This window comes from Vidua chalybeata, chromosome 25 (assembly GCF_026979565.1).
Source record: "Vidua chalybeata isolate OUT-0048 chromosome 25, bVidCha1 merged haplotype, whole genome shotgun sequence".
Classification (NCBI taxonomy): Eukaryota; Metazoa; Chordata; class Aves; order Passeriformes; family Viduidae; genus Vidua; species Vidua chalybeata.
In genome coordinates this window covers 4,229,408-4,249,736 of record NC_071554.1, presented here as the reverse complement: position 1 = coordinate 4,249,736, position 20,329 = coordinate 4,229,408, and the positions used below count along the sequence as shown (strand labels likewise).

General features: G+C 40.9%; 1 protein-coding gene across 1 annotated transcript; it reads left to right on the top strand.

Annotated features, from left to right (window-relative positions):
• Window positions 1-1,563: 1,563 nt before the first annotated feature.
• RRAGC (Ras related GTP binding C) lies at window positions 1,564-12,791 on the top strand. Its single transcript, XM_053964530.1, has 7 exons — window positions 1,564-1,830; window positions 5,356-5,559; window positions 6,246-6,445; window positions 7,309-7,423; window positions 8,869-9,011; window positions 10,178-10,326; window positions 10,853-12,791. Exons 1-7 carry the CDS (start codon window positions 1,564-1,566, stop codon window positions 11,002-11,004), a joined length of 1,230 nt encoding a protein of 409 aa, XP_053820505.1. The 3' UTR covers window positions 11,005-12,791.
• The last annotated feature ends 7,538 nt before the right edge of the window (window positions 12,792-20,329 follow it).

Here is a 20,329-nt window from a genome sequence, read left to right as displayed (position 1 = left end):
ATGGATATAGCACAGTGTTGAAGTGCAATACCTACTGAACTTACACTTTAACTTCCATGAGGTGTACCTCTTCCCATGCAGTCCATGTCTCTGCTCCCAGAAGCTGGGCTTTGGAGAGTTGATCCAGATACTGTGTGTCCAGAACTGTGTGTGCAGTTCTGAACATAATACAAAATTCTTACTTGTGATGGAAGTCCTGTGTAATTAGAGTGGCACATGTAACACTACAGTGTGGGGAGTTCAGCTTTCTGATTCATCTAACAGGGAAAATAAAATAAAATCCAGGTGGGGTGGGATGTGGGTGTGACTTCTTATTATTAATTTTGCCTATGTTCCCTCTCTCCTTTCCCTGAATTGGTTTTATGACTCTCCTGAAATGCAAACTAGACCTTTATAAAAAATAAATAAAAGAATAATAATATTTTAAAGAGTTGTATTTGTTTCCCACCCTAAAACTAGGTGCTTTAATGGCAGTTGATGACAGGAAAAGTAAAGGAAGGGGGAATTAAATGCAGTAGTTGTCTTATGTATTAGATTTATTGGCTGTTTGTCTACAAAACCCATCCCAAAAATAAGGAAGTTAAACTATCTTGAAAATGTGGTAGGATGGATCAGAACTTTTGTTAGTCATTGGGATCAAGGGCTAGTGAATGTAATAATTGCTTACCTTACTATTGTATCTGTTGACCTAAGCAGACCAGAAGAGAAGTAAAATGAGGAGGAAATACTGTTTTAAGTCTGTAAAGCATTAATTTGAAAAAAATGCCCTAAACCTACAAACCAAAGCCAAACAAGGAAGGCAAAAAAAATTTCCCCAGCCTCTGGAACGAAGGACAGAAGACAGTTCCCTTGAATGTAAGCTAGAACATTAAGCACTAAGTTGCACCATGTGGAAATAGGGAGAGGGTAGTGCTGTGGGAAACGTCTTGTACAGCTGAACATGTTTCTGAGTAATGTGACTGGCATGTCTTGCTAAAGAAGCAGCAAGGCAGGTAAAGGTGTTAGTCGAGGCATCACAGGGCATGGGCTCCCGACTTGAGCTGTCGGTGCCAGGGAAGCAACACAAACTTACAGTTTTCATAACTGTATTTGCTTCCCTCTGAAAGCACTTGGATGTCACGAACCTTAAAACACCAAAGATTTGTTAAAGCTTCAGCTCAGTGTCGGCTTGCACCACGGCTGCTAGAAGAAAAGTAATGACTGTTTAATGAAGACTATTGCTTCGCAAGGTAACGTTTTCTTACGCGGCCGCTTCGGCGAAAGCTCCCCTGCCACGGCTGGGTTTGCGCCTTGAGCGGGGTGGGACCGGCGGGCTCTGTGCAGAGCGGGGCCTCCGCCGGGCCGCCCGCCCCGCCCTCCGCTCACGTGCGGCGGCGCCGTCAGGTGACTCGGGTCGTCTGACCGGAGCCTTCCTCGCTCGCTGCCCGCCCGAGCCAATCGGCGGCGCGGAGCCCGACAGCGGCCAATCCGGGCCGGGCTGGGCCGTGTCGGCTTGGGCTGGGCGAGCAGAAGGAGGCCCCGGGACGGGCGCTGGCGGCTGCGGGGCGGCGGGCTCGGGCGGACATGGCGCTGCAGTTCGGCGGGGCGGGCGCGCCAGGCACAGCTGAAGAGCCGGCGTTGGTGGGGGGGAGCTTCGGGGCTGCGGACTCGTTCCCCAAGGACTTCGGCTACGGGGAGGAGGAGGAGGAGGCGGAGTTGGAGGGAGGCCCGGGGCCCGGTGGGCCCGGGGGCGGCGCGGGCGGGCCCGGCGGCGGCGCGGGCGGGGCGGACTCCAAGCCCCGGATTCTGCTCATGGGGCTGCGGCGCAGCGGGAAGTCTTCCATCCAGAAGGTGAGGGGCAGCCGGCGGCTCCCCGCCTCTGCCTGCCGCGCTGCCTCTCCGGCGCCGAGCTGGTTCTCCCTGCCGTGCTGCTGTTCGGGCAATTTCTACTTTTTATTGTGGGCCCATGTGGCGAAGTTGGAGCGACGGGAACCTCCTCCTTACAGACGTTTACTTTCCAGAATGGACTCTGATCATCTGCCCTAGAGAGGAAGGTTGTGTAGCATAGGTTGTAGCTTTTGTATTTCTTCACTTTTAAGGCTTCAGAAGTAAAAAGTGAAGACGCTGGTGTGAAATTTATCATGAGGTGTTTTCTTACGTGGTACAGGTGTGTGGTGTTTAGCTAGTGCTTTCATTTGGAAGACTTGAGCCGTTGTTCTGCCCTTTGATGCTTTTAGAGAGACTTCTGCTTTTGTGTGAGCAGAAAGACAGCCTCTGGTTTCCTTTAGACAGAGTAAACGAGCGTCACTTGTCAAGGAGGAAATACAACAGTTCCGGTGCCTTGGGTGCCTTAGGTTTGTTGGTAGCTTTGTGAAGTCACTAGCGTTTCTTAATAAAAATATGACACAACTGACTTTTCATTTGCCAGGTAGCTCGCTAGAATTGTAGCAGTCAGAACAATCCTTGTCCCTCAGTGCAAGTTTCGTTTGCAGTCCCTCCTGTGAACTTTTCAGATGATATTTTTATGGGAAAATGTTACTAGTGAAATGCATAAGTCTCAGCTCTAGACTTAAGGGCCTTAAATTTGTTTCAGATGCGAGTGTGAAAATCTACAGAGATTTCTATAAAGTTTTTGTGCAGAGAAGCCTTTATGGACATTGCAGTATAGAAGGTATGCATCTGCTTCTTTTAGCAACCTTATGCAGACTGCTTGATGATCCAAGACTGCAGTAAACCAATGAGTTCTAAGCTGATTTCAGCCTCTGTTAGTGAGAAATCTTTTCCATTGTGCTATGCTGAAATACAGTGGCAGACTGGACTGTTGTTGCTTTTTAGCCTTATCAGTTATTCCCCATTATTTAGGTCAAATGCTCCCACTGTATGTGTAAATGTTCTGCTTTCACTGAAAGCCTTTTTCTAACTCATTTAGTCATGTGAATGGTATTCGTTGTAGACTCTTATTAGAGATCTGATTGTATTATCCATTTTTGAAAAAACTGAACCCTAAAAGCTAGAGGAAGACAGAAACTCCAGATTACAGATAGATTTCAAGCCATTGCAAGTCTCTTTATAGATGTAGCTTTTGGACTTTTTTTTGTCCAGGATTGGTAGTCTTCAATTCTTTGAGGGCCTATTCCAGTAGTTGTATAGGAAAGGAATAGTCTCATATTGAATATGCAGTAAGGGGACATAGAATTTATCTTTTGCCAGTTGCCAACCTTACTTAGGAATTAGAAGCTGTGATTCTGGTACCTAGGAGCTCATTGTGAGGCTGCCTGAGCAAAGTCTAATATCAAGAAATTTCTTATTAACAGTGTCCCTGCTCTTAAATCTCTCTAGTTCAAAAATAGGCATAACCAGACCCAACCCTTCTGTCTGGGCACTAGCTGTTGATCCTCTTGCCAGAAAATAGGGGTATATGCAAGATAAATGTTGTATTGGGGAAAGCAATGGCTTTGTGATTATCTAGAAGTTTCTGTGAAAAACATGAATTATTAAATCATTTCATGCTTCTACTGAGAGCAGTATTGACAAGAGATCTCTCACAAAAGAAAAAACCATGGTCCTGGGGAGGGACTTTTTTTCTCCTTTGGTCAATTGGGTTTTCCATACTGGTGTAACCTATGAGTATTCAGTAGCAAATTGTAGGTAGATTTTTGGGAATGCAGTGCTTCAGTTCATAAACAAATTTCTGTGCAGACTTGCATAACTGGACTTATGTACTGTACTGATGTAGTAGGGAACTGGAAAGAGTTCAGGTGGAGAACATCAATCTGATGAAATGTGCTATTTTGGGAAAAAAAGGAAAAATGAGGTGACAGTGTTGCTTCCCAGAGACTTATCAGCTTTAAACTGAATTTGCTAATTCTGTCCTACTTTTGTGGGAGATGCTGAGTTCCAAAAGAAATGTGGATTTCAGACTACTTTAAAACTATGCTGCAAACCTTGAAGAATGCAGTACAGCTGCCGTGTATCTAGAAGTGTTCTTACTTCTCCATACAAATGTCCTGCTGTTTAAAACCTCGTTTAGACCCTGGCCTCCTAAGATGTTTGTCCCAGGGAAATAAATTCTTTCCCTTGGCCTTAAAAATCTAGGCTGAAGTATTACTTTGAACCTCACTAAACTGTACTGGGTGTGGAGGTGTTTGTCTTGCAGTTTTTTTGACAGTTTGTTGCATCAGGTCTCTAATGGATGACTTCTGTAACTGTATGAAACATTTGAAGAAACCAAAATTATCAAGTTTGCAGCTGCTATTGTGAAGTTTTTAGATTTACCAAGTGCTGTATATGAAACTTGTTTAATCTTTGCAGTCTTAGTGTATGACTGCATTGTTTGGAGTAACTTTCTTATGGTCTAGTTGAGTTGCATTAGCACAACCTTCTCTGTTGACACTGACTGTTTTTGCTAGTTCAGTACAAGGAAGGGCTAAAATCCCAGTGGGGCTTTTTGAGTGCTGGCAATGAGTATGTTTGTCATCTTGCAGCTAAACTATTTTTGCCAACTAGTGTGAAATCCTTCATCCTTTCTTTAGTGAACTTTCACAGGAAGTTCCACCTACCTATGAGGAATTACTTATTTACTGTGTGGATGGCTGATCCCTGGAACAGGCTTCCCAGAAAGGGTGTGGAGTCTCCCTCACTGGAGCTACTCAAGAGCTGTCTGGATGCAATCCTATGTCATGTGCTCTGGGATGACTCTGCCTGAGCAGGGAGGTTGGATCAGATAACCCCACTGTGCTCCCTTCCAGCCTGACCCATTCTGTGTTTCTCTACTCAAAAGGAGGTGTTAATAGATGGCAAACTACCTAGCTGTTTGCATCTCTAAAACTGAGATGTTATTTTTGTACTCTTCTGTTGTAGTTTGGGAACCATCTGATTATGTTGTGTTTTAACACTTGACACCAGACTAAAAGTGAAGTTTTCTTTAGAAATTTCTAAGACTGGAAAGGGAAAGTTCTTAAAAGATTTCGTTATTTAATTAACTGGCTTTATACCAGATCTGAATATAATATATATTCAGTATATGCTAATATATATAAATATATAAATATAAATATATATATATATATATATATATATATATATATATATATTTGAAAATACTGTACTAGCCTTGCAGGGAAAGAAAGAGTAACTTGTATGTCTGTGTCTTCAGCCAGTAGGGTTATTTGTGAAAATGTTTAACTGTATTCAGTTCCTTGGTTCTTTTAAGGGGTAGGCAAGTTCCTTAGCTGATGCAGGAAGCTGTCTGTTTACCAGAAGGAAGCTATACATTTTAGAATGGGTAAACTTATTTGTAGAATTCAAGTCACAAATCTTTCACTAATTTATTCTAATAAGGTAAAATCTAGACTATTATTTGTGTTCTTTTAACAGGTGGTGTTTCACAAAATGTCTCCCAATGAGACTCTGTTCTTGGAAAGTACCAACAAAATCTACAAGGATGATATTTCCAACAGTTCATTTGTGAACTTCCAAATATGGGATTTTCCTGGACAGATGGACTTTTTTGATCCAACATTTGATTATGAGATGATCTTCAGAGGAACAGGTGCTCTAATATATGTTATTGATGCCCAGGTAAATACAAATCACAAGGAAGTTTTATTTTTGCTTTTTGTGTGAAAGGAATGATCAAGGGGCCAGTAATTTATATTTTTAGATAAGTTCATAAGGCTTCTGCTGTGTATGAAGAGATGCATTGGCAATCTGACTTCTAGTGTGTGGTTTTGTTTTGGTGAAGTGACTGGACATATGCTGCTGGTGGAGAGAGTGGAAAGGGCTTGTACTCTGAACTTACCTGTTCTGCAATAATAGGGAGAACCTGCTCAGCTAGATGGTCTGAATTATCCCTTTTTTCTGCTCTGGAGTTCAATTAATAACAGCACACTTCTGACCTCAGTTTCCAATATTGGTACTACTGGGTATCTGGTAGCTTCTTATAAGCCTAGGAATTACACCCTGGGAGGTTTCCTGGTTGTTAGGACCATCTTGGAGATCACTGCTGCCTTGTGCTGAAGTGTAACCGACCTTTTGCTCTGAAGTCTGGTTTTGTGTAGCTGAGCCTTGTATAGCTAATGAAACTTAATTGCCATAAAGAATCTAAGCTGCTTGGATTGATGATACATCAAGGTATTCTCTTATCCCATACTTCTATTTAGTTACAGAAATGAAGTTCTTGCACTGAAATATTTTGTCTTTGTGCAGAATGGAATAGTTATCAGGCAGCAACTTTGTCATTCATTCCTGCCAAAACTGATTTACAGGATGACTACATGGAAGCTTTAACAAGACTCCACATTACAGTTTCAAAAGCCTACAAGGTCAACCCAGAAATGAACTTTGAAGTTTTTATTCATAAAGTTGATGGTTTATCAGATGACCATAAAATAGAAACTCAGAGGGATATTCATCAGAGGGCTAATGATGATCTTACAGATGCTGGGCTTGAAAAACTTCACCTTAGGTGAGTTAAAGACTCTGGCATATGTGATTCATACTGTTGCTGATATGCATACAGATTAAAGGCTTTTAGATGTCCTACTGGAACAACTGGAGTAAGGTCTGGGTAGTTTCTTAATATTGAACCAACTTGTATGAATAAGATATGCTGCTGAATTTCTGAACAAGCCTCAGCTGCTAGGCTGACTAGAAAAGAGGTAGGCTACTGTATCAGATTACAATCGACAGATTTATCCCTACTCGGTGATAATTGAAAGTCCTCCTCATTCAGCGTAACAGATTTGTGCATGTGGGCTGCAGGGGCAGGGAAAGAGAGGGGAACCTCTCTGCCTTCTAGTCCTGACTTGCACTGACTTTTCCCTGTGATTAGTGTGATTGGTTCTAAAAGCTTAGTCTGTTACTTGAGCTTTGGTTCGCTTTTAAGGTATCTTCTACAGACACCTTTGAAACAAGCTATCTTTTCTCTGGTTTTGTTGTTCTTTTGATTCTTGTGGAACCAGTATCTCTCAATGTTAATGGGAATAAAGTGTAAGGCTGGGAACGGGACTGGAAGAAATCTGATTAAGCATTTTTACACCTTTGTGATAAGCATTGTGTGGGCAAACTGCGTTCTAACAATGTTCAAATTTTTATTTTTGGTCTCCCATCTCTCAAGGATGGGGAAAATCTGTTTCATGTGTACTCCAGCTGCTCAGAACTTTGAATCTTTGTGCAATGTCCAGACATATTTGTGATAAAGGCATCCCAGGCAAAAGTAGCAGGCCTGAATGTTAGAAAATGTAACTTTAACATTTCTGTTACAATTCTGAAATACTCTTGAATCTTCTTTTTCTTTTTTTCTTTCTTTGCCCTCCCTCCTCATCTCAGCTTTTATTTGACCAGTATCTATGACCATTCAATATTTGAAGCCTTCAGTAAAGTGGTACAGAAGCTCATTCCACAACTGCCAACCCTGGAAAATCTACTTAATATCTTCATATCGGTAAGTGTTCATCTAACAGAACTTTGATTGAAATACCCAGAATGGTAAAGCAAGTCCTTCTGGTAAAGATTGCTGGCTAGATCTGCCCTTGAGAGATTTGGGTGGCACTCATGTAGGTGTGCTCTGGCAACCTGGTTTTCTATATTAAAAGCTCTTTACCACAGCTGAATTGTACTGGTGTGTGCTTTGTGGGCTTTCTCTAAATATTGACAAAGTCTATTTTGCCTGTTTATAACAGCTGATGGAGGTTTCCTGCCTGCAGGGTATACTGATTACTTTGCTAAGGCACTTATTAGTCTAAAGTAGCTGTACTGGCCAGAGACTTTTTTGATAATATGAACTTGGCCTTGGACTTAGCTGTCTATTTCATATGACCTGTGAGACTTTTGTCCTTATTCTTTTAGTGTTTGTGTTTCTTATGGAATTAGTGTCATAGAAATTTGCTGCTCTATACTTTTAATCAAATAAAATATCACCCTAGAGACAAGACAATCTCATTTAAGTTGTCTGTGAGGCTGTTGCAGGCATTTGGACAACAAAGAAAAAATATTTATATCCAGGAGGAGATTGACACTTAGACATGTCACCCTGTGCTACCATATAATGCTTGTTTGGTAGAGGACTGTTTATAATAACCTGGCCCAGTGGATAAAGGGTATGTTGACCTTGCTCAGTGCCATGAGGATGTAATCTTGATGCCAGAAAGATTGTCTGGATGTCTTCAGGACACTGTCCTGGGTATTCAAGCTAGCTATGAAGAGATAAGGAATGCTTCTGGTGCATAAATAGAAAAGAAGCTTTGTCAGTAGTGTATGTGTGATAAATTGAACCATAGAAGGCTTCTGAACTTAATATGAGCATATGCATGTTACCAAAGTGCTCAGTTACAAATGGCATTGTGCTTTTCCATAGTCATAATAAGGTACTTTTCATGGATTTTTAACTTCAGAAGCTGACTTAGTTGCTCTGCATGTTAAACTGCATGGCAAATGCTTCATGCAGAAACTGAGCTGCCAAGATACTACAAGCATAAATTTAAAAGAGTCAGCATACTGCTATTAAATATCTCATCTCTGAGCCCAGTTCCTTAGGAGGGTGTGAATTATGGCTCTTCTGGAGTTAATAGGAACACAGAAAAGGTAAATTGCTGAATATGCATTCTGGAAGCATAGTAAAATGTAACCTTAATAATGATTAGTTAAGTAATAAACTAAAATGAATTGTAACAGAGTCCCCAGTTTTGTTTTTGTCAGCTATATAATGTTGATATGTACTATGGCAACAAGGCTATTGTATTTATAAGGTATATGCTCTAAATCTTGAATCTGTCTTAAAGCCTCTAAATTGCTTATATTTAAAACCATCTTCTGCTACTAAGAATGTGAAAATGTATGAATTCTACTTGAGATTTTAAAAATTCATCCAAATTCTTTCTTTTTCTGAAGAATTCAGGCATTGAAAAAGCTTTTCTCTTCGATGTAGTCAGCAAAATCTACATTGCAACAGACAGTTCTCCTGTGGACATGCAGTCATATGAGTTGTGCTGTGACATGATTGATGTAGTGATAGATGTTTCCTGTATATATGGGTAAGTGATGAATACTCTTAGGAAAGAAAGTCCTCTGAAGGTGTAGAATAGGTTGCAAACTGCAATTGTTGCTGGTTTTGTCATGCAGCAAAATGCTATCAATTGGTCTTTAGAGCGCATTGGTTCTGTGAGTAATTAAAATAAATCCAAATTATTTGGCAGCATTTATACTTGGTTTGTTTCCCTCCACTGGTGGCCCTAGACAGCTGTCTGACATTTGTAGAAATTGTGTTTCATGTAAAATCTGAATGCTGCTGTGTCTGGTTTGGCATGGTGGAGCAAGTACATAAATACCTGCAAATAATTGGGGTCAATAGCATGCCATAAGTGTAACTTGCAGTGACATTGTTGAAACTTGCTGCAGTCTGAACAGAGTAACATTTGTGAGATCAACTCCTCTGCTGCTGACTTTCTATGAAGGATGCATATAGTGCTGATATCTCACAATTTACAGCAGAATTATACTTCCCACTGGACTTTAGAAATGGTTCTGAAGAAGTGGTAACTTATCTTAGAACTGTGATTGTAGCCTGGAAAATGCAGTGCTACCAAGAAAATACCACAGCATTTCATGGTCTGTGTCCTGATGGGTTGATCCAGGGTTGTGTAACTGTTTGGTTTGGGGTTTTTTTTAGGAGTGCTTAGAAGTAACTTGCAGTACATCATTTGCTTCTATAGTAATTTAACTAACACTAATAACTTGAAGATAGAAAACAGCATGCTCATCTCTTCTTGTAAATGCAGGCTGGTGTAGCTTAAGACCAAAAAGTGTCCTGTTCCATGTTGCATCCTCTTCCCCAGCCTCACTAAAGAATTTAGTTTGTATTTAGTTAGAATTTACTTTGTATTAATTTACCAAAAGTAATTTCACTGAGATGTCACTCCAAACATCAAAAGAATGCACACTGGTAGCTTGCTCTTAACTGCTCATCTGTGATAGTATCTAATGAAGGCCTCTGCCCTGTTTAGATCTGGCTTTCCTGAGAAACTTAAGGTCTGATAATGGTCTTACTCACTGATAGTATTAAGACTGGCATTGCAGGTTCTCCATTTCCTTAGTTCAGTATGAGTAATATTCTTCTAACTGCATTTAACAGCTGTTTGTCTTGGAAGTTATATGTGCATGCCTATTAGATTATGCCTTGGGTTAACTTGTTCTTTTTTAGGTTAAAAGAAGATGGCACTGGAAGTGCTTATGATAAAGAGTCAATGGCAATTATCAAACTCAATAACACAACAGTCCTGTACTTAAAGGAAGTAACAAAGTTTTTGGCGTTAGTTTGTATTCTTAGAGAAGAGAGTTTTGAGCGCAAAGGTAAGAACTTCTCTGCCATGGAACAGCCTTTATCTAATATTTTTTATCAGCTGTAAAATATGAGTATGACTTTACAAGTCACCTTGATTTTTGTGTGACTAAATTTGTGTACTTTCTTATGGGAGGAGCTTTTTATTTTTTTGGAGATAGATGTAATGAGGTAATATTTTTAAATTTGTGAATCATCACTTTAATCACTGTCCTTCTGCCAAAATGACTTGTGTAGCTAACATGAGCTCTGTCTCTACCATCTGTTCTAGTGGGATCAGTAGTATGGAGCAATGGGCCCCTTACCTACTGTTTGGTCATGAATATATGTCTTTATTCCAAATAAGTACTTTTTTTTCAAAAAAAAATGAGACAGTACAAATAAATACTAGCATCAGTGAAACTTTCTTAAATCCTCTGAGTCCAAATTTATACTAAATAAGTAGCAAAATACCTATTGGTTAAATTTGATACTGATTTTGAAGCTCTGTTTACATAAATATGCCAATCTGAGCACAGTTTTTCCTCTCCTTGACAGGTTTGATAGACTACAATTTCCATTGCTTCCGCAAAGCCATTCATGAAGTTTTTGAAGTAGGTGTTGCCTCCCACAGGATCTGCAACCATCAATCAAGCACCTCAAATATGAAAGCAGTGACTCACAATGGCACACCTAGGAATGCAGTCTAGAGGAAAGCTAAAGACCTTGGATAGACTTGTCAGCTCTTCACTCCAAAGTTTTGTGGAACAAGAGAGGAGTAGTCTGAAAGCCTGAAGTATGTTTCAGAGAAGAGTGGTCCTAACTGTGGAACAGCAGATTGTAACTCATGTTGGGCAACTGAAACTACTGTGAAAATACTTTGAGGCCAGTGGAGTTAGAAATGTCAGTTTGAAATCAGCTGTATTGCAAATGGAGTAGGTTTTCAGTTTGGGGTCCTCTTTTAACAGTCTGTGTCTGACTGATTGCCTGGTCAAAACTTAAAAACAATTGAGTTGGGTTTTGTGTGAAACACTGAACAGTCACTTGCTTAACTTTTTAATTTTTTTTTTAAATTAATCTGTAGAATATCCTCTTTTGCTTAAGTTTACCTCCTGTCATGCAAAAACAAAATTGGTGTTATTAAGGCTTGTGAAACTCAAGCTTTTTGCTTGCTGAGACTGGTCTCAAATCATTCCATTAAGTAGTTCCTGTTCTTGCTGGTGTGCTCATAGTTCTCATGAATTTTGTGCTTGTTAAGTGGATGCAAGATAGAGAGCTCTGTTGTAGTGATCATGTGTTTGTTTAGAGAACTGACCTGGAGCTTCATTTTAAGAGATAGTGATACTTTGCTTTCAGACCACACTTCTTGGTATGTCCCCTTTGATGGAAGGGAAGGATTAAAACCAGAAATAAACTACCTGCTCTCTTTTGCAAAAACATGGATGTCATAAATCTGTGATTAATCCTATTCAGGAAACAACTGCATGGCTAACTAAACTGAAATACCTGCCATCTGTTGGAATAAAGCAGCCACTTTCAGCTGTTCCCAAGGAAAGCAATTACAAGGTCACTGACTTTTGATAGTGGATGATTCTCCACTCTCTGACTGATAATCAAGACAATTCCTAGCAAAATGTCTGAGGGTGTTACCTGTGCATGGCAATTAAGTTCAATGTGCCATAATTTACTAATATTACTGGACTTTGAGAGTACATTGATTCTGTCCTATGACAAACACCCTCTTGTTTGTCACTGTGCAATTTGACTAGAATAGTGGTTTTTCTGACTTTGTGAATTCTGCTGACTTTCATACTATGGGCAGTATATGTGAATTCTTTAATTTATTGGTATAAGTACTGCAGATGTCATTCTGTAGACCAGCCTTGCTGTGCAGGAGGCCCAGCCACTGGCCCATAAAGACCTTGCCTCCTTTTACCTGTCCCTATGTGTGTGTAGGTGTTGCAAAGCCATTGGACCAACTATCCAAGTCCCACTATAAAAGTTTCTGCAAGAAGAACTAATTGAAGTCATCTCTGCAACTGTTGTATTTATGTGGTCAGAAATAACCATGGGACTGCTTCTGTGCTTATAGAATGAGCTTCCATTGATATATGTAAAAATGAATATACATGCATTAACATTGGGGTGTATGCACATACTGTGTAAATGTTTTTTTTTTTTACAGCAGGAAACTGGAATTTAAGTGCTCTAGGTCTGTTCTCTTAAATCTAGGCTGAGCCCCTTTTTGCTAATGGAGCTGCAGAGCTTTTATTAAGGGAGTGCAGTGGGCTCTTAAGATTGGGTTTTGTAGTTTGCAAGCACTATCACAGTTCAAATTCTGAAGGTAGGAGGAGAAGTAATTGGCAAAACAACAGGAAGAAAGAATCCCCATTTGTGCAGCGAGTTTTCCATGTTCTAAGTACATGCATATGTTCTCTTTCTTTTTACCCACTACAGGATTTTGTGCTAATAAAATGAAAAAAAAGTCAAACCGTAACACTATTGTTTCTGCTTGTCTTTATGGACAGAAGTCTATAAAGGCCTATGTGGTTAAACAAACTTTTAAAAGCCATGTTATTTTTATGGTATACTGAAAAAAAGTTAAATACTACATTTCCATTTAGTCAGCCTTAGCTTTCATCTTAATTAAAAGCTGACTCAGAACTAAGCTCTGAAAGTTAAATTTGTCTCTAGTAAGGAGTAGAGTATTTCTTTAGTTTACTGAACTAAATCAGACGCTGTTATACAAGGGGAGTGTTAATAACCTGTTGGTGCTTTAGTGAGACAGTTTTTGGCTTCTGAAATCTTTATGATGCCAGGGAGGAGGAAGGATTGGAATTAGGCTTATATTCTTCCTTGTGCAGGAACTTGTCTCTCTTTCCTTGCTGACCTGCTGCAGGGAGAGATCCTATTAGAGAAAAGGGAAGGCAGTATCACAATATCTCCAATAAAAGCACTGAACTTGTAGAGGAAACCATCAATTGGGACTTCACTTTTCTGCCTTTTTTCCCCCTTTTTCCTCCTCTGAACCTGTAGTGGTGTGGATGTTCTGCGATCTTTTTTTGCAAACAACTGAGGATGTATGCTTATAAGGAGAAGAATGGTGCTGACAGGGCAGGGCATAGGCAAAATGGTAACCCATCTGCTGAGAGAGGGAATAAAATTTCTTTCTGTTGAAGAATAAAGGAATCCCTTGCAAGGTACTTTTCAAAGCTTTGCATTGTTGGGCATCGGGGCGTTGCTGATGACTGGCTGAGTTTCCCGTTGGCAATTACGCCAGCTGTAGCACAGGAGAGGGATGGAGGGGAAAGCCAAGTCTGGGAAGAGGGACAGGGCAATCTAGGGCAGTATCTCTGCTGTTCTGAAGGTCTAAAGCGCCTATCGTTTGGCTGGAAGACACCCAGAAGTCCCTCCTCACCGCGTCTCTTGCTCTGTATCTGACGGTCAGTTGCTGTCCCCACGGAGCGTGATGCAGCTCAGCTCGGCTGGCGAGCGCCTCCCGCTGCGGCCGCTCTGGAGCGCCGCGGGGCCGGAGCGGAGCTCAGCTCGGCCTCTGCAGCTGCTCTGCCCGCTCGGGGCGGGCCCGGGGCGGGCTCAGGACCGGCGATCCTGGGCCGTCACTCGGCTGCGGTGAAACGCCCACGGAAGCTCTGGGTAGCGCTGCCGCGGTGCCGGAGCTGCGGCCGCGCCGTCTGGCCCGGGCAGTGCGCGGTGCGGCGGTGCTGGGAGTTGTCGGCCGGCCGGACGCCTGTGTGTGCGCGGTCTTTTCTCATTTAGGAAAGATTCTGTGTTGCCTTTGGTGCGGAATAGCGGGTTTGAGTTTTGGGCTTGGAGCAGCCGCTCGCGGTAGACGGCGCTCTGGTAACGCGTCTGCACGAAGACTTTAAAAAATGCGTTTCCACTGAGTCCTGCTGCTGTGCATATGGCCATCCTCTCCCTTCCTTTCCTTTTCTTGCTATGCTCTGCCCCACCAGCGCAGTTTTTTACCCTGACAGTTGTGGAAACGGGTAGCAGGAGAAACATAGCCTTTAAAAAATGAGTTCTAGAGGTGCCTTTTCTGAATGCTGGCGTTTTTTGAGGTTTACATTTGGTAAAAATTTCTTGCGCTGTCTGTATAAACAAGCTGGAAGCTGGACTTCAAGGGATGCTAATTAAGTTTGCTTATGATACTAAATTTGGAGGAAATGTCAACTCTTGACAAATTAGAGGGCGGGGCAATCACCCACTGTGTGAAACGCAACAAAGTGTTGGATTTTGCAGCTGGGATGGGTAACCCTGCATGTCCGGACAGACTGGGGAACGAGAGGCTAAAGAGTGTCACAGAAAGTGAAAGTTGCTGTCTCATAATATATGGTTAAATCTGTAATTCCCTAACAAAGTGTTTTTAAAACCTTTTACTCTATGACATAACAAAGATAAAGGGAATGATGTTAATTCCCTGGTTTTATGTCACTTAGGAGCAAATAAAAGAGAAGTTATTGTAGTCTGTCCACATCTTGCTTGACTTTGATTTTTACAATCAAGTTTTTATTGTTGTGCCCATCCTTCTCTGCCACCATCAATCTCCCCACCCTCAGATATCTTTTAGGCTGCCAACTGATTATTCTTTATCTGAAATCTGTAAGAGAAAGTCAAAGAGGAAAAATGTTGAAATACCAAGTAATATTAAACCTCCTGGTTTAACAAAAAAAAATACTGTGGTTTTTAACACTAAAAGTAGTGTGGATCCATTCCATTCTTTTTGGCTTGCAGTGAGTGAATTGGTTATTCAGTGCTCTCCTGTGATCTAAAGATAGTTTATCTTTCATGCCCTCTAGATGGCTGTCTTGTTCTCTTTGAAAGAATATTACACAGTCTGGTAGAGCTGTAAGGCAGAAAGTTTATCTAATTAGTTTCCGTTTTTACACGTTTGTGTATTTGCAATGTACTTTAACGTTTATGAACAAAAATTATGATATGTGACTTGAAAACCTTCTGGGAACCACTGTCAGCTGGTATGTCTTCTGTTTCTGGGCAGGAGATGGATAAGTGCTAACTTCTTTCAGTGAATTGAAAGTATTTCCTAATAAACTTTCCATTATATTAAAAAATGCAAATTTATTGCACAAGAAAACTTCTGTAAATGATAATATAATTGCCAAACAACAGCTTAATAAAACCATGTCTTGAATCACCCATCAGCAGTGTGGAGTGAAAATTTCCTGAGGTTTTCAGTTCTTCCTTGTTTAAAAAAAAAAACCCAAAACCCTAAAATTTTTGGGTCTTGAAGTTCTTAATTTATTTTGTTAGATAAGTTACTTGGTGCAGGAAGGAGCAAGTTCAGCATTTGCTATTCAGCTTACATCATTACCTGTAAGTAAAAAATCAGCTTAGAATGGGACTTGGTATTTCCTGTGTGTTAAGTACAGAGAAGCATAAGGATCTATTGCCCAGTTTTCTGAATTGTGATTGTCTTGGAATGACAGGTGTCTGACAAGGAAGGCAGTAACCTCCCTTGGAATGGAAAATACGAGCCTCTTCCCTCCAAATTATTATAAATTAGAAATTGTGAAAAACATGTTCACTCTCCTGTGAAAATTAAAAAAGTTTAATAAAGGACAATAGGGGACAAAGAGCATAGAGCAAAAGAGTGCGAGTATTCCTTGGCTGTGGTTTTAGTAGTTTTTTATCATCACCTTCAGTTTTGGCGCTGGCCCACACTGCCTTCAGACGGTGAGTGCTGATGGGTGGCAGATCTGTACAGGTGTGCTCACTCTGTGTCCATTGGGTGTTATCCCATTCCAGCAGCATTTTAGCACAAGCAAAATGATATCAGCTATTTCACTACTATGTCTAAGCTTAATTAACAACAGAAATAAAAGCTGTAAAGTTACTTTAACTCCACGCATATAAAATCCATTTTAATATTTGCGAAAAGGCAATATTATAATATGTATCTATAGTATACCATCTATATAATATCTATATTATAATATGTATCGATAACAGAAATGAGGCTCTCTTGGAGGGGTGGGGAGCGGGTCAGGGTCTCGGGTTTCCCCTGAGCCCCCGAGCAGACCATGAGGGTCCTTTGCGGTGAGATCGGTGTTGATCAGGTCCCAGCTCAAGGCTGCTCTGGGCAAAGCCTCAGCCACAGCGGGGAGGAAGCAGCGAAGGACGGAGCCCCGCGGTGGCAGCGAGTGCTCCGCACGGCAGCACCGGCGCTGCCTCGCCCTGCTCCGGCTGCGAGGGGAGAGACGGCGGGGAGCCGAGCCCGGCCCTCGGCCCCAGCCTTCATCCCTCGGGATCCCTGCCCTTCCCTAATCTCTCGGGATCCCTGCCTTTCCTAATCCCTCGGGATCTCTGCCCTTCCCAAAATCCCTCGGCATCTCTGCTCTTTCCAGCCTGCATCCATCGGGATCCCTGCACGTCCCTAAATCCCCCGGGATCCCTGCACTTCCCAGCCTGAATCCCTCGGCATCTCTTCTCTTCCCAGCCAAAATCCCTCAGGATCTTTGTACTTCCCAAAATCCCTCAGGCCCTCTGCACTTCCCAAAATCCCTCGGGATTTGTGCCCTTCCCAGCCTCAATCCCTCAGGATCTCTGCACTTCCCAAAATCCCTCAGGCTCTCTGCACTTCCCAAATTCACTCAGGAGCTCTGCCCTCCCCAGCCAAAATCCCTCGGGATCTCTGCCCTTCCTTAAATCCCTCGGGATCTCTGCACTTCCCAAATCCCCTCAGGATCTCTGCCCTTCCCTAAATCCCTAGGGATCTCTGCCCTTCCCTAAATCCCTCGGCATCTCTGCACTTCCCAAATCCCCTCAGGATCTCTGCCCTTCCCTAAATCCCTAGGGATCTCTGCCCTTCCTTAAATCCCCTCAGGATCTCTGCACTTCCCAAATCCCCTCAGGATCTCTGCCCTTCCCTAAATCCCTCGGGATCTCTGCCCTTCCTTAAATCCCTCGGGATCTCTGCACTTCCTAATTTCCCTCGGGATCTCTGCCCTTCCCAAAACCCCCCAAGCAAAGAGATGCAGCCAGCTGCACCCTCCCCTCACCTTGGCCACTTCCCTTAGGTATCCTCACCACCATCTCTTAGGCAACAAATGGGAGAAAATTCCCTGGGAGAAAGAAAGGAAAAAAATGAAAAAATCCTAATCTCTACCAGTGATGAAGAAATTTACTTTTCAGTGTGTTTCTTTTGTTTCTAAATGTCTTTACATGTATTTTTCTCCTGCTTCTGAACTACCGAAAATGGAATTTTCTCACTGAACAGGAGATGCCCTCCTCTTGACAGTATTGATCTTAGAGTGTTTAGAAACTACTTCTAGTTAATTGCTGTTAAAGACAATTGTTAAGGGATGATAACTTACCTGATTGAGCATTGATTAAAATAATTGCTTTCTGGAAAAAATGCCTTTATAAGTTAATGCTTCTGAAGGGGAGATCATAAGATTATTAAACATCCTTCTGCTGTCACAAAGAATGATGTCAGTTTTCAGAAGTGACAATTAGCACAGTGATAGCAACTTTAGGTTAGGAAATGACTGCCTTAATCTGCCTCTCCTGCGTACAGAATCACAGAATCATTGAATGGACTAGGCTGGAAAACACAGTTGGTTGGTCAGTTCAGTTAAAAAAATCAGATATATCAGTCAAATAAGAGTCTTTTGATGTTAAAAAAAATCACAATGATTACATTTGACTTTATTAATACATTAGTTTTTATAGAATTTTCAAGTCTGCCTAATTTAAATATATTTCCAAATATAGTTCCAGTATATGTCTTGGTAATATTATTAAAAAAGCTTCAAAACCTGCATTGACTTTCAGAAATGCTTGATAATCTGAGCAGTTTATCATAAAAGAAAATAAATCAGAAAACTCAAGGAGCAGGAGAAAGTTTAAGGTTTATTTAAGGTTTATTCTTTGAGCAGTTGTGTTTGTGTGAGGATGATGTGTCACCAGGTGTGGTGACAGTTAAAGCAGTAGTGTCTGAGGGAGGACTGAAATATGTCAAAAGTAAATGAATGTAAGAGTTGTTCGGGGAGGTCTTGTCTTTGGAAGAGATGCTTTCAACACACACAAAAAAAAAAGTGATTTTTTTACTTCTGTGTCTGCAGCAAAGTCCTTCAGTCAAAAGTTGGGTAATCATTTTTCTCTGTGTTACACTCTTTCTGTTCTTTTCTGATAGTGCCTTTTGCAGAATATACTTGTTCAAAATGCCAAGACCATATAGTCTTCTCAAAACTTAATTGAAAATACCATAAGGACAGAATAAATTTAAGTGAAGCTCTGAATATCGTGGTCCAGCTGTGCACCTTTCAGACCAACATTCTCTCATAGATTTGGGAAGACATACCAAGCTGATCACATCTTTTCCAGCTTTTGCATTATTCCTTCCTTTTAATCCTGTATAGAAGCTACTATGTGTAACTCTTGATAAAACAGGAAAAGTTTACTGCAATTTTATTGAACTTCCCACCTTTTACTCTCACTGAATTTCCTTTTTAATATCTGATACTGGAATGATAAAGTGTGTGTGTATATATATATATAGATAGATAGATATAAATATATATATAAATATAAATAAGTAGCTCTGTAGAGGATTGGTGGTAGCTCCTCTTTCTGTTTAGCTTTAAACATGCAGATAGCATATCTGTAAGGCAACTTCAAGATTCCTCATATGATAGTCTAGTTATTCATTTACTGTCTGCTCTAAAATCACTTTATTTCCTGGCTTTGCTTGGGGATTCAGTCAATCAGGACTACATGTGCATATTCTAAATCTTTCATTTTTTTATTGTCATGCTTCCTCTCCAGAGAAGTAATTATAAAGTCTGATAGCACTCAAGTAAATCTAGATCTTATGTAAAGAACATTAAAATAACAAGAGGTTTCTAATTACATGAAGAATGAACAAGAGAAAATACTATCATCACCACATGACATTGCAAGTAATCTAGATATGTCCTGAAATAGTGGGACATTTATTAAAGTGGCATAATATCATGAAATATGTAAAGTCCAATGTCAGTTTTGTCCATAATGTTTGTTGAGTTGATGCTGCCAAATGATTAATAAATGGAAAATTGGTAGCACTCTATGTGTGTGTGAGATGTAACTGATACAACCACTTTTGGTTTAAGCAACATTCATCAAATTCTAGAGGAATTCCTGTTCCAGCAGTGCATAATAAATGGGTAGGGGGATAAAAAATCTGGTTTTTATCCTAGCTGCTAAGGTGCAGCTAAATAAGTGAGTCACCTTTCTTTGCTTGTTTTATTTTTAATCCTGGATAATTCCATCAACAAAAGAGAAATGTATAGAGTAACAGAGGTTGTAACCTCTGTTGGTTGGAAGGAGGGTGTCTACATCTATTTATTAGGATGTGCTAGAAGACTGTATCTTAACTTATTCTTCCACATAATACTCTGCCTAAAGTTGTGTGACTACCTCACACCAGAAGGTTATTAAACATGAGCATATGGCTTCTGTCCTGGTGGTAGCACTTAGCACTCTCACTGCAATGCACCAAGCATTTGGAGGAAGGAACAGGAATACAAAAGAATAAATAAAAGTAAATAATAATAATAATAAAAAAGCACTGTAAAATGATAATGAGGGAGTATGCAGTCCCTCTCAGCAAGCAGCTCACCAGAGCAGAAGTGTGGCCTCAGTCACGGCACTGCGACTCATTATTAGAATCCTTTGCCTAAAGGCTTGGAGCAGTGATGCAGGAGAACTTCACGCTGAGAAGCTGATAGCTCGCTGGAGTGACTGTGAAACTAATCAGGCAGCCGCGGCTGCTGAAGGCTCGCGTTTGTTTCCTGACAGACACATTCAGAATCAAACATTAGGACTATCGGGTTCCGTGCATTTCTGTGAGATCACAAAGCATCCCTGCTTATTGAGTATGAAATGTTGTTGTTGTTGTTGTTGCAAGAATAAGAATTATTATCATTTTTACCAGATTAATTTCTCTGAGGAAAAAGAAAATGTCCCTCTGGGACTGCTGCAAATGTGACATTTTATTTTGTAAATTGTTTCTCA